Source organism: Rhinoraja longicauda, chromosome 1 (assembly GCF_053455715.1).
Source record: "Rhinoraja longicauda isolate Sanriku21f chromosome 1, sRhiLon1.1, whole genome shotgun sequence".
Taxonomy (NCBI): Eukaryota; Metazoa; Chordata; class Chondrichthyes; order Rajiformes; family Arhynchobatidae; genus Rhinoraja; species Rhinoraja longicauda.
This window is the reverse complement of record NC_135953.1, coordinates 141789335-141804022: the sequence shown is the minus strand read 5'-3', so window position 1 is coordinate 141804022 and position 14688 is coordinate 141789335. Positions and strand designations below refer to the sequence as shown.

General features: G+C 49.4%; 1 protein-coding gene across 1 annotated transcript in view; it reads right to left on the bottom strand.

Annotated features, from left to right (window-relative positions):
- The window catches only part of LOC144593964 (RUN and FYVE domain-containing protein 2-like), an 87073-nt gene that overhangs the window by 35050 nt on the left and 37335 nt on the right, over positions 1 to 14688 (bottom strand). Inside the window, exon 3 of the mRNA XM_078400138.1 lies at positions 6900 to 6950. Within this exon, the coding sequence (XP_078256264.1) occupies positions 6900 to 6950 (51 nt within the window). The remainder of the gene's footprint in view (positions 1 to 6899; positions 6951 to 14688) is intronic.

The window sequence follows — 14688 nt, the reverse complement described above, 5'->3', positions numbered from 1 at the left end:
TCAACACGGGGGGGCACATCACTGTGTGGGAGTCAAACCACACAGCTCCACCCTTGCTCCCCCTCCCCCTAGTCCCAACAGAGACAGAGTCCTCCTAGTCCTCACCTTCCACCCCATCAGCCATCGCACACAACACATAATCCTCAGACATTTCCACCACCTCCATCGGGATCCCACCACTGGCCACATCTTCCCATCTCCACCCCTTTCCACCTTCCGCAGAGACCGTTCCCTCCGCAACTCCCTGGTTAACTCGTCCCTTCCCACCCAAACCACCCCCTCCCCAGGTACCTTCACCTGCAACCGCAGGAGATGCAACACCTGTCCCTACACCTCCCCCCTCGACTCTGTCCAGGGACCCCAACAGTCCTTTCAGGTTGGGCAGAGGTTCACTTGCACCTCCTCCAACCTCATCTACTGTATCCGTTGTTCAAGATGTGGACTCTTACACATCGGCGAGACCAAACACAGACTGGGCGATCGTATCACAGAACACCTTCGCTCAGCCCGCCTGAACCAACCTGATCTCCCGGTTGCTGGACACTTTAATTCCCCTTCCCATTCCCACACTGACCTTTCTGTCCTTGGTCTCCTCCATTGTCAGAGTGAGGCCAAACGCAAATTGGAGGAACAGCATCTCATATTTTGCTTGGGCAGCTGACAGCCCAGTGGTATGAATATTGATTTCTCTCACTTCAGGTAGCCCCAGCATTCCCTCTCTCACTGTCCCTCCCCCACCCAAGTCGCACCAGCTTCTCGTTCTCACCCAACAAACAGCTCACAACGGCCCGTTTCCTTTATCATCGTGACTTTTTTCCATAACTTTCATTCATTGTTCTTTATCTCTCCACATCACCGTCTATATGTCTTGTTTCCCTTATCCCTAACCAGTCTGAAGAAGGGTCTCGACCCAAAACGTCACCCATTCCTCCTCTCCAGAGATGCTGCCTGACCCGCTGAGTTACTCCAGCATTTTGTGTCCATGTTCTCGAGATGCTGCCTGACCCGCTGAGTTACTCCAGCATTTTGTGTCCATGTTCTCCAGAGATGCTGCCTGACCTACTGAGTTACTCCAGCACTCTGTGTCCATGTTCTCCAGAGATGCTGCCTGACCCGCTGAGTTACTCCAACACTCTGTGTCCATGTTCTCCAGAGATGCTGCCTGACCCGCTGAGTTACTCCAGCATTTTGTCTACTGAGGAATTTCTTTAGTCAGAGGGTGGTGAATCTGTGGAATTCTTTGCCACAGACGCAGTGGAGGCCAAGTCAATGGATATTTTTAAGGCAGAGATTGATTATATATCTAATGATAATAGTAATTATCTTCCAGTCACCACTCTTACTAATAATTCTTGATTAGTACGGGTGTCAGGGGTTATGAGAAGGCAGGAGAATGGGTTTGGGAGGGAGAGATAGATCAGCCGTGATTGAGTAGACTTGATGGGCCGAATGGCTTAATTCTGCTCCTATCACTTATGACCTCCCATCTACCTCAGTGGAGATCCTCTGACTATCTTTCATCGGACTTTATCTTGCACTAAACGTTATTCTCTTTATCCTGTTTCTGTACACTATGGACGGCTCGATTGTAATCATGTATCGTCTTTCCGCTGACCGGTTAGCACGCAACAGAACGGCTTTTCACTGTACCTCGGTACACGTGGCGATAGGCACAACTAACTGAACAACCTGTTGGCGGTCAGATACTGGCACACATCGAGAGGTCAGGGGAAGAGTGGGGGCAGAATACTTCACGGCTTTCTGGGTCGAGATACTGTGGAATGTGTGGATGGCTGAACTACTGTGGAGGATCAATGGTCTCTTTATTATAGACAATGGGTGCAGGAGGAGGCCATTTGGCCCTTCGAGCCAGCCATTCACTGTGATCATGGCTGATCGTCCACAATCAGTAACCCGTGCCTGCCTTCTCCCCATATCCCTTGACTCCTCTAGCCCCTAGAGCTCTATCTAACTCTCTCTTGAAAACATCCAGAGAATTGGCCTCCACTGCCTTCTGAGGCAGAGAATTCCACAGATTCACAACTCTCTGGGTGAAAACGTTTTTCCTCATCTCCGTTCTAAATGGCCTACCCCTTATTCTTAAACTGTGGCCCCTGGTTCTGGACTTCCCCCCCCAACATCGGGAACATGTTTCCTGCCTCTAGCGTGTCCAATCCCTTAATAATCTTATATGTTTCAATAAGATCCCCTCTCATCCTTCTAAATTCCAGTGTATACAAGCCCAATCGCTCCAGTCTTTCAACATTCGACAGTCCCGCCATTCCAGGAATTAACCTTATAAACCTACGCTGCACACCCTCCATAGCAAGAATGTCCTTCCTCAAATATGGAGACCAAACCTGCACACAGTACTCCAGGTGCGGTCTCACTAGGGCCCTGTACAACTGCAGAAGGACCTCTTTGCTCCTATACTCAACTCCTCTTGTTATGAAGGCCAACATACCATTAGCTTTCTTCACTGCCTGCTGTACCTGCATGCTTCCTTTCAGTGACTGATGCACTAGGACACCCAGGTCTCGTTGTACTTCCCCTTTTCCTAACTTGACACCATTCAGATAATAATCTGCCTTCCTGTTCTTACCACCAAAGTGGATAACCTCACACTTATCCACATTAAATGTAATCTGCCATGTATCTGCCCACTCACGCAACCTGTCCAAGTCACCCTGCAACCTCATAGCATCTTCCTCACAGTTCACACTACCACCCAGCTTTGTGTCATCTACAAATTTGCTAATGGTACTTTTAATCCCTTCATGCAACTCATTAATGTATATTGTAAATAGCTGCGGTTCCAGCCTTGCGGCACCCCACTAGTCACTGCCTGCCATTCTGAAAGGGACCCATTAATCCGTACTCTTTGTTTCCTGTCTGCCAACCAATTTTCTATCCATGTCAGCACCCTACCCCTAATACCATGTGCTCTAATTTTGCCCACTAATCTCCTATGGGGGACCTTGTAAATGGTTTTCAGAAAATCAAGGTACACCACATCCACCGGCTCTCCCCTGTCCATTTTCCTAGTTACATCCTCAAAGAATTCCAGAAGATTAGTCAAGCATGGTTTCCCCTTCGTAAATCCATGCTGACTCGGAACGATCCTGTTACTGCTGTCCAAATGTGTCACTCTGTCCAGTGTCTGCTGCCGTCTGCCTCAATCCTTCTCTCCACGACTCCCCTCTCCGGGCGGGTTCCCAGGTTCCACGGCAGGTGAGCCAGGCCTCTCGTTGGGATACGGCCGTGGATCACCGGTACAGGTGGAGGACACGGGCAACATCGCCAGGCCAGGCCAGGCCAGGCCGAAGCCTGCAACTCCCACCCACCTCCTTCGCCAGGGCAACGGGCCCTCACGACCAAGTTAAGACGACATTTTCAACAACTTTAGACCCGAACGGCACACGATGACATCAGAAACATAGCGACTCTTTGGTTCTAGTTTAGAGATACAGCACGGAAACAGGCCCTTCGGCCCACCGAACCCGCACCGACCATCGATCACCCCTCGCACCAGCACGACATAGTAAACAGGAGGAACAATATCTAATTTTACCAAAGCCAATTAACCTACAAACCTGTATGTCTGTGTGGGAGGAAACCGAAGAACGTACAAACTCCGTACTGACAGCACCCATAGTCGGTCCTTGGCACTGAGGCCGTGAGGCCATCGTTGCACTGCCCTCGTGTGCTGCCTCAGTGTAGTCTAATATTCTCACACTCCAGTGTGGAACAGAGAGGGGCAGTGGTCTTACAATGAAACCAGGATGAAGTTTAGATGGAAGGCTCATCAGCTCCATCTAAGATTGGATAGACTGGGCTTGTATTCACTGGAGTTTAGAAGGATGAGAGGGGATCTTATAGAGACGTATAAAATTATAAAAGGACTGGACAAGCTAGATGCAGGAAACATGTTCCCACTGTTGGGGGAGTCCAGAACCAGGGACCACAGTCTAAGAATAAAGGGGAGACCATTTAAAACTGAGGTGAGAAGGACCTTTTTCACCCAGAGAGTTGTGAATTTGTGGAATTCTCTGCCACGGAGGGCAGTGGAGGCCAATTCACTGGATGGATTTAAAAGAGAGTTAGATAGAGCTCTAGGGGCTAGCGGAATCAAGGGATATGGGGAGAAGGCAGCCACGGGTTACTGATTGTGGATGATCAGCAATGATCACAATGAATGGCGGTGCTGGCTCGAAGGACCAAATGGCCTCCTCCTGCACCTATTGTCTATGTTTCTATCTATCCTTCACGCCCCTGCAGGAGATGGTCCATCTGCTAGTCTACTGGTGGATAAATATATCTTAACATCTGTGCAAAGCTGTCACAAACTGATCTTACTCGTGAGCAGTGCAGCGGGTAGAGCCGCTGCCTTAATGCGCCAGAGACCCAGGTTCAATCCGACCACAGGTGCTGTCAGTGCGTGGAGTTTGTACGTTCTCCCTGCGACCGCGTGGGTTTCCTCCGGGTGCTCCGGTTTCCTCCCACATCCCAAAGACGTGCGGGTTTGTAGGTTGATCGGCCCTCTGTAAATTCCCCTTGTGTGCAGGGAGTGGATGAGAAAGTGGGATAACATAGAACCAGTGTGAACGGGTGATGGATGGTCGGCATGGACTCGGTGGGCCGAAGGGCCCCTTCCAACGCTGTATCAAGCAATTAACAGTTGAGGACTTCTGGGTCAAACAAAGGCCTATTTCAATGCTATATCCCGAAACTTAGGTTTGCGATGTGATTTTTAGTCCAGACTCAAACACCAAACTTCACGAGCCCAGCCCAAATATGAAATTTGCAGGTGCTATCGTAACGTTTAAGAGATATCTTGGCAGGTATATGGATACGAAACGTTTAGAGGGATACTAGATCAAGTGGACCCGTTGGGCCCAAACCTCTCCTGCATTGGTGCAGCATCCTCTCCTCCCCCCTCCCCCTCCCCCTCCTCCCCTCCCCACTTCCCCCTCTCCATCCACCCTCCTTCCCCCTCCCTCCCTCCCTCCCTCCCTCCCTCCCTCCCTCCCTCCCTCCCTCCCTCCCTCCCCCCCCCCCCCCCACCTCCCTCTCCCTCCATCCCCCCACCTCCCTCTCCCTCCCTCCTCCCTCCCTAGGAGATAGATTTAAACTTTAAAATGTGAATAACTTTAGAAATATAACACCGATTTCAATGAAACTACTTGCTTTACCATTAAAGAGATGTCGGTGAGTAAGGTGGGCCTAAAATTGTCAAGCTATCGTGTACCGTTTTGGCTGTAGTTCGATCACAAATAAACAAACAAACGAGAGTTCTAGTATATAGATGGGCCCAGCGCAGGCAGGTGGGACGAGTGTAGATGGAACATGTTGGTCGAGTTGGACTGAAGGGCCTGTTTGTATTTCTTGTACGACCGCAAGAAATTGCAGAGAGTTGTGGGCGCAGCCCAGACCATCACACAAACTCACCTCCCTTCCATTGACTCCATCTACACCTCACACTGCCTCGGCAAGGCCAGCAGCATAATCAAGGACCAGTCTCACCCCGGTCACTCCCTCTTCTCCCCTCTCCCATTGGGCAAGAGGTACAGAAGTGTGGAAACGCACACCTCCAGATTCAGGGACAGTTTCTTCCCAGCTGTTATCAGGCAACTGAACCGTCCTATCACCAACTAGAGAGCGGTCCTGACCTCCCATCTACCTCATTGGAGACCCTCGGACTATACTTAATCAGACTCTATCATGCACTAAACATTAATCCCTTTATCCTGTACACTGTGGACGGCTCGATTGTAATCATGAATAGTCATTCCATTGACTGGATTGAACGCAACAAAAAAGCTTTTCACTGTACCTCGGTACAAGTAACAATAAACTAAATTTTAAAAAACTCTTCTAATGTACCTAAGTAATCATAGAGTGCTGGAAACACTAAGCAGGTTAGGCAGCATCAGTAAATCGAAGACGTCCTTTATTCCGGTGGAAATATCATAGAAACATAGAAAATGGGTGCAGGAGGAGGCCATTCGGCCCTTCAAGCCAGCACCGCCGTTCATTGTGATCATAGCTGATCGTCCACAATCAGTAACCCGTGCCTGCCTTCTCCCCATATCCCTTGATTCCACTAGCCCCTAGAGCTCTATCCAACTCTCTTTTAAATTCATCCAGTGATTTGGCCTCCACTGCCTTCTGTGGCAGAGAATTCCACAAATTCACAACTCTCTGGGTGAAAAAGTTTTTTCTCACCTCAGTTTTAAATGGCCTCCCCTTTATTCTTAGACTGTGGCCCCTGGTTCCGGACTCCCCCAACATTGGGAACATTTTTCCTGCATCTAGTTTGTCCAGTCCATTTATAACTTTATACGTTTCTATAAGATCCCCTCTCGTCCTTCTAAACTCCAGTGAATACAAGCCCAGTCTTTGCAATGTTTCCTCGTATGACAGTCCCGCCATCCCGGGGATTAACCTCATGAACCTACGCTGCACTGCCTCAATAGAATTGGTACATGATGTTGCCATCCTTGGACAAAGGTTCTGACTGTCTACCCTATCCATGCTCCTCATAATCTTATGTACTTCTATCAAATCTCCCCTCAACCTCCGTCATTCCAGGGAACTTCTTGAACTTCTACCGGTGTGCAGTAGAGAGCACATTGGCTGGTTGCATCACAGCCTGGTTCAGCAACTTGAACGTCCAGGATTTAAAAGAGAGTTAGATAGAGCTCTAGGGGCTAGTGGAATCAAGGGATATGGGGAGAAGGCAGGCACGGGTTACTGATTGTGGATGATCAGCCATGATCACAATGAATGGTGGTGCTGGCTGGAAGGGCCAAATGGCCTCCTCCTGCACCTGTTTTCTGCGGATGCTGCCTGGGCTGCCGGGGTTTATGTTTGTTCTGAGATGCATTGCAGTTACGCACCTTGCAGCATTTCCATCTGATCCACCCACACTGTTAAATCCTCCCAAGAGCCTTTCAAAGGGCAGCACAAAATAAAAAGAAAAAAAAGAAATAAAGTCATGCAAATTTTTTTTAAAACAGCCAGAGAGGAACATAAATGAGTGTTAATGCTGCCAAACTACAAATCAAGCGTAATTGATTGAAAGATACAGCCTGGAGCCAGGCCCTTTGGTCCACCGAGTCCATGCTGGCCGTCAATCACCCGTTCACACCAGCTCCGTCATTCTCCACTTTCTCATCCGCTCCCTGCACACGATTGATCATTTACAGAGGGCCGATTAACCCGACAAACCCGCACGTCTTAGGGATGTGGGAGGAAACCGGAGCGCCCGGAGAATACCCACACGGTCACAGGGAGAACGTACAAACTCCACGCAAGACAGCACCCAAGGTTAGGATCGAACCAATGTCTCTGGCGCTGTGAGGTAACGGCCCTACCTGAAGTGCCCCCATGACTTTAAATTGACTGTGAGGTTATCCACTTTGGTGGCAAGAACAGGAAAGCAGACTATTATCTGAATGGTGGCCGATTAGGAGAAGGGGAGATGCAACGAGACCTGGGTGTCATGGTGCACCAATCATTGAAAGTAGGCATGCAGGTGTAGCAGGCAGTGAAGAAAGCGAATGGTATGTTGGTATTCATAGCGAGGGGATTTGAGTATAGGAGCAGGGAGGTTCTGCTGCAGTTGTGCAGGGCATTGGTGAGACCACACCTGGAGTATTGAGTACAGTTTTGGTCTCCTAATCTGAGGAAAGACATTCTTGCAATAGAAGGAGTACAGAGAAGGTTCACCAGATTGATTCCTGGGATGGCAGGACTTTCATATGAAGAAAGACTGGATAGACTCGGCTTGTACTCGCTGGAATTTAGAAGATTGAGGGGGGATCTTATAGAAACTTATAAAATTCTTAAGAGGTTGGACAGGCTAGATGCAGGAAGATTGTTCCCGATGTTGGGGAAGTCCAGAACAAGGGGTCACAGTTTAAGGATAATGGGGAAGTCTTTTAGGGCCGAGATGAGATTTTTTTTTTTCACACAGAGTGGTGAATCTGTGGAATTCTCTGCCACAGAAGGTAGTTGAGGCCAGTTCATTGGCTATATTTAAGAGGGAGTTAGATGTGGCCCTTGTGGCTAAAGGGATCAGGGGGTATGGAGAGAAGGCAGGTACAGGATACTGAGTTGGATGATCAGCCATCATCATTTTGAATGGCGGTGCAGGCTTGAAGGGCCGAATGGTCTACTCCTGCACCTATTTTCTATGTTTCTATAAATATTTCCCCAGATTTGTGGCTGACGTTTTGAGGGAGTGGAGGGATATTGATCACGTGCAGGCAGGTAAGAGATGGTCCAGGCATTATGTTTGACATGAGCTTTGTGGGCCGAAGGGCCTGTTACTGTGCTGTACTGTTCAATGTTCGAGACCTTCTAGACCAATGGCCTTCTGTGATCAGGCTCCTGTGATATTGTAGCGTTGGGTTTAACAGTAATGGCTGACGTCAGTTGTCCTGGGTTCCATTTTCAACATTTACCATTCACCCGATCCATGTTTAGGAAGAGCCAACACCAACCAGAATAGCCCCCAAGACCAAAATTACCTCACATGCACACAATCACATCGTAGGTTCCAAAGTAGGAAAGGGCTGTTAATTGATTAAAAGACACAACGCGGAAACAGGCCCTTCAGCCCACCAAGTCCATGCTGACCATCGATCACCCATTCACACCAGTTCTATGTTTAGTTTAGAAATACAGCGCGGAAACAGGCCCTTCGGCCCACCGGGTCTGCGCCGCCCAGCGATCCCCGCACATTAACACTATCCTACACCCACTAGGGACAATTTTTACATTTACCAAGCCAATTAACCTACAAACCTGCACGTCTTTGGAGTGTGGGAGGAAACCGAAGATACCGGAGAAAACCCACGTAGGTCACGGGGAGAACGTACAAACTCCGTACAGACAACACCCGTAGTCGGGATGGAACCCGGGTCTCCGGCGCTGTGAGGCAGTGACTCTACCGCTGCGCCACCGTGCCGCCCTATACTATCCCACTTTCTCGTCCACTCCCTGCACACTGGGGGCAATTTACTGAGGACAAGTAACCTACAAACCTGCACGTCATTGGGATGTGGAGAAAACCCACACAGTCACAGGCAGAACATGCAAACTCCACACAGATAGCACCCGAAGTTGAGAAAGCTGAGGGGGGCTTTACAGGACAAAGCTTGGTGGATACAGAGGAGGGTTTTTTTGACAGGCAGGTTTTTTTGTTGAGCAAAGGCCAGAGATGAAGAGAAAGGTTGGGTTATAACACAGTCGTCAGCAGAGTGGCGCAGCGATAGAGTTGCTGCCTCACAGCGCCGGAGACCCGGGTTCCATCCTGACTACGGGCGCTGTCTGTACGGAATTTGTACATTCTCCCCGTGAGCTGCGTGGGTTTTCTCCGGGTGCTCCGGTTTCCTCCCACATCCCAAAGACGTGCAGGTTTGTAGGTTAATTGGCCCTCTGTAAAATTGCTCCCTAGTGGGTGTCGGGAGTGGATGAGACGGTGGGATAACATAGTAGTGCGAACGGCGTGGACTCGGTGGGCCGAAGGGCCTGTTCCCATGCTGTATCTCTGAACTACATCAAGACATGACTGCCACTGCTTGCAGTTGTGTCCCTTCATTCTAGGCTCTCCCACTGTGGAAACACCCCCACATCTACCCTCACCCTCTCCCCCCCCCTCCCCCCAACAACCGATGGGACCCTCCCTGAAGGTGGCAACACAAGGAGATACAGTGATGCTTGCCTTCATCAGTTGGGGCATGGAGTACAATAGACAATATGTGCAGGAGGAGGCCATTCGGCCCTTCGAGCCAGCACCGCCATTCAATGTGATCATGGCTGATCGTTCTTAATCAGTACCCCGTTCCTGCCTTCTCCCCATACCCCCTGACTCCCGCTATCCTTAAGAGCTCTATCTAGCTCTCTCTTGAAAGCATCCAGAGAATTGGCCTCCACTGCCTTCTGAGGCAGAGAATTCCACAGATTTACAACTCTCGGAGTGAAAATGTTTTTCGTCATCTCCATTCTAAATGGCCTACCCCTTATTCTAAAACTGTGGCCCCTGGTTCGGGACACCACCCCCCCCCAAACATCGGGAACATGTTTCCTGCCTCCGTGTTGTGTCCAATCCCTCAACAAGAGTCAGGTAAAGACACACAGTGCCGAATTAACTCAGCTGGTCAGACAGCATCGCTTGGAAGTCATGGATAGATGATGTCCCATCTCAGGACCCTTCTTCAGTGATTGAGGTGGAAGGGGAGAAAGCCCGAAGAGAACTGATGGGGAGCAAGAGTCAGGAGGTCGGTCATGTTGTAGCTGTATAAAACGCTGGTCAGGCCACATTTGAAGTACTGCGTGCAGTTCTGGTCGTCCCCATTACAGCAAGGGTGTGGGGGCTTTGCAGAGGGTGCAGAGGAGGTTGGCCAGAACGCTGCCTGGATTAGAGCGTGTTAGCTACGGGGAGAGGTTGGACAGACGGGGATTGTTTTCTCTGCAAGGCTAGAGGTTGAGGGGAGACCTGATAGAAGCGTGTAAAACTATGAGAGGCATAGATGGGGTAGACAGTCAGAACATTTGCCCCAGGGTAGAAATGCCAAAGACTAGAGGGCAGAGCTGTAAGGTGAGAGGGGCAAAGTTTAAAGGGGATGTGCGGGGCATGTTTTTCTTCTTACACAGAGGGTGGTGGGGGTCTGGCTGGGGTGGTGGTGAAGGCACATGCTGTAGTGGGGTTTACGAGGCTTTTAGGTAGGCACATGGATATGCAGGGATTGGAGGGATATGGATCATGTGCATGCAGTGAAGATTAACTTGCCCTCATGTTTGGCAGCAACTTTGCTGGTCAAAGTGCCTGTCCTATCCAGTGCTGTACTGTTCTATATAATGGTAGGAAAAAAACTGCAGGTGCTGGTTAAAATCGAAGGTAGACACACAATGCTGGAGAGAGGGGGGAGTAGTGAGAGAGGTCTCGGCCCGAAACGTCACCCATTCCTTCTCTCCAGAGATGCTGCCTGACCCGCTGAGTTACTCCAACACTCTGTGTCCATGTTCTCCAGAGATGCTGCCTGACCCGCTGAGTTACTCCAGCACTCTGTGTCCATGTTCTCCAGAGATGCTGCCTGACCCACTGAGTTACTCCAGCACTCTGTGTCCATGTTCTCCAGAGATGCTGCCTGACCCGCTGAGTTACTCCAGCACTCTGTGTCCATGTTCTCCAGAGATGCTGCCTGATCCGCTGAGTTACTCCAGCACTCTGTGTCCATGTTCTCCAGAGATGCTGCCTGAGCCGCTGAGTTACTCCAGCATTGTGTCTACCTCCTGTACTATATAATGTTGTAATGAGATCACTCTTCAGTCACAGTCACACAGCGTGGAAACAGGCCCTTCGACCCAACCTGCCCACATCGAAAAACTTGTTCCATCTACACTAGTCCCATCTGCCTGTGTTTGGCCCATATCCATCTAAATCTATCCTATCCATGTACCTGTCCAAATGTTTCTTAGACAGTACAATGGTAGTTTAGTTTAGAGATACAGCACGGAAACAGGCCCTTCGGCCCACCGAGTCCGCGCCGACCAGCGATCCCCGCACATTAACACTATCCTACACACACAGGGGACAACTTTTACATTTACCAAGCCAATTAACCCACAAACCTGCACGTCTTTAGAGTGTGGGAGGAAACCGAAGGTCTCGGAGAAAACCCACGCAGGTCACGGGGAGAACGTACAAACAACATACAGACAGCGCCCGTAGTCGGGATGGAACCCGGGTCTCCGGCGCTGCATTCGCTGTAAGGCAGCAACTCTACCGCTGCACCACCTGCCTCCTCTGGCAGCTCATTCCATAAATCCACCACCTTATGTGTGAAAATGTTACCCCTCAGGTTCCTATTAAATCTTTGCCCCCCCCCTCACCTTAAACCTATGTCCTCTGGTTCCCATCTCTGTGCATTGACCTGATCTATTCCCCTCATGATCTTAGACACCTCTATAAGATCACCCCCTCATCCTGTGCTCCAAGGAATAAAGTCCCACCCCACTCCCTAGAGCTCAAACCCTTGAGTCCCGGCACCATCCTCGTAAATTTCTCTGCACCCTTTCCTGCTTGACAACATCTTTCCTATAACATGGTGCCCAGAACTGAACACAATACTCTAAATGCAGCCTCACCAACAGCTTGTATAACTGCAACATGACCTCCCAACTTCGATACCCAACACTCTGTATGTAAATCGGTATGCTAATGTGCCAAAAGACTTTTTGACCACCCTATCTACCTGTTGTGCCTCTTTCAAGGAACCATGCACCTGCACTCAGTCTGAAGAAGGGTCTCGACCCGAAACGTCACCCATTCCTTCTCTCCCGAGTTGCTGCCTGTCCCGCTGAGTTACTCTAGCATTTTGTGTCTACCTTCGATTTAAACCAGCATCTGCAGTTCTTTCCTACACACCTACACTCCGAGATCCCCCTGCTCTACAACACTCCCCAGAGCACGACCCTTCACTGCGTAGGTTTGGCCCATGTTAGACTTTCCAAAATGCAACACCTCACATTTGTCCATCAACCATTCCTCAGCCCACGGGGCCAATAGATCAAGATCCTGCTGTACGTTTTGACAACCATCTACAATACCACCCACTTTAGTATCACCTGCAAACTTGCCGAGCATACCAGGTACATTCTCATCCAAATCATTGATATCGATGACAAACACCGTGGAGACGTGCAGGTTTGTAGGTTAATTGGCTTCTGCAAATTGTCCCTAGTGGGTCTAGGATAGTGCTAGTGTACGGGGTGATCACAGTGAGGAGGGACTGGAGGAGACTCACTGTGATGGATGTTTCTTTTTTTTTGTTTTGTGTTGGTTTGTGATTGTGTGTGTTATTGCTTATTTTTATTGCTCTTATTGTTGGACTGTGGGTGACAGGATCTGGTCCAAGAGACTTGTTTTGTTGGATGACAATAAAGGCCATTCTGATTCTGAATCAGCACAAACCAAAGTCCAACAAGTCCATCGGCGCTAGACAAATGCAGCTAATATCAAAAATCCGCACCACTCTGGCCACACTCTGGGTCAAAGACTGTACATTCATTCACGCTGTCTCTTCCTCTCATGAATTGACACGCCTCGTCCTCCTGCGCTCCAGGGAATAGTGTCCCAGCCTGCTCCACCTCTCCCTGTAGCTCAGGCCCTCAAGTCCTGGCGACACCTGTTCCTAGCTGTACACCATCCTCCCTGTGGCAGGGTGCCCAAAACTGAACGCAAACATATGATTGTGCACCTGCTACAGGGCGGGACTGTCATACGAGGAAAGATTGGAAAGACTGGGCTTGTATTCACTGGAGTTTAGAAGGATGAGGGGGGATCTTATAGAGACGTATAACATCATAAAAGGACTGGACAAGCTCGATGCAGGAAAAATGTTCCCAATGTTGGGGGAGTCCAGAACCAGGGGCCACACAGTCTAAGAATAAAGGGGAGGCCATTTAAAACTGAGGCGAGAAGAAACATTTTCACTCAGAGAGTTGTGAATTTGTGGGATTCTCTGCCACAGAGGGCAGTGGAGGCCAATTCACTGGATGAATTTAAAAGAGAGTTAGATAGAGCTCTAGGGGCTAGTGGAATCAAGGGATATGGGGAGAAGGCAGGCACGGGTTACTGATTGTGGATGATCAGCCATGATCACAATGAATGGCGGTGCGTACAGGCTCGAAGTGCCGAATGGCCTCCTCCTGCACCACCATTTTCCATGTTTCTAATCCTCCAAGTGTGTGGCCTGTCCGAGTGCGGTAATCCAAATGACGGCACTGTACAGATAAGGTTTCCAGAATAATCTTTATGCATCCCCATCCCTTCCCTCTCTTGTGCTTTGTCAAGGGACATTTGAATAAGATTCAGGCAACACATACAGCAACAGGGGGGGGGAAAGCAACCCCCGAGGCAATAAGGGCTTGGTCGTCTGACTGGAGTGCACCGAGCATTTTGAGCAGGGAGGGGGAAGGACTTGCTCAGTAAACCCAGGGGAAGGTGGCGACACACACACACACACACACACACACACACACACACCCCCAATGAGACGATTGACGCTGTCTGACTAACAGAGTCACCGCGTCCCTCTCGCCTCTGCCCCTCCCCGTTGGAAATAAAAAATAAAATAACCTCTTGCATCGTCGCCTACGCTTTTGCAAATCCTCAAGGCATTTGCAAACCCGACTGTTGCAAATTAATAGGCACCCATTCTCTGCAACACTGCTTGTATTCTATTGAAATGCTAAATGCATTCGTTTGTTTGGTTGGGTTTTTCTTTTTTTGGGGGGTTGGTGGGTCAAAAATCCCAATTACAACAGTTGTCAATTCTTGGGCAGGGTGCAAGCAGGAATGTTTGTTTGTTTGCAACCTCGGAATAGTCTGACACTGACCACATTTAACCTTCTCTCCTGAGATGCTGCCTGACCTGCTGAGTTACTCCAGCATTTCGTGAATAAATTTGTACCAGCATCTGCAGTTATTTTCTTACACTATTTAACCTGTGCAAAACGCTTGGACGTGTTCCCCCCCCATGCAAGTTAGGTTAGGATGTTTTATTTTTAATTAATCGTCTGCTGTGTGTCACGAGCAAGACACCAAGGCAGATTCCTTGTGTGTATTTACTGCACGCATATTTGGCTAATAAAATGTATTCAGTTCAATATGATGCT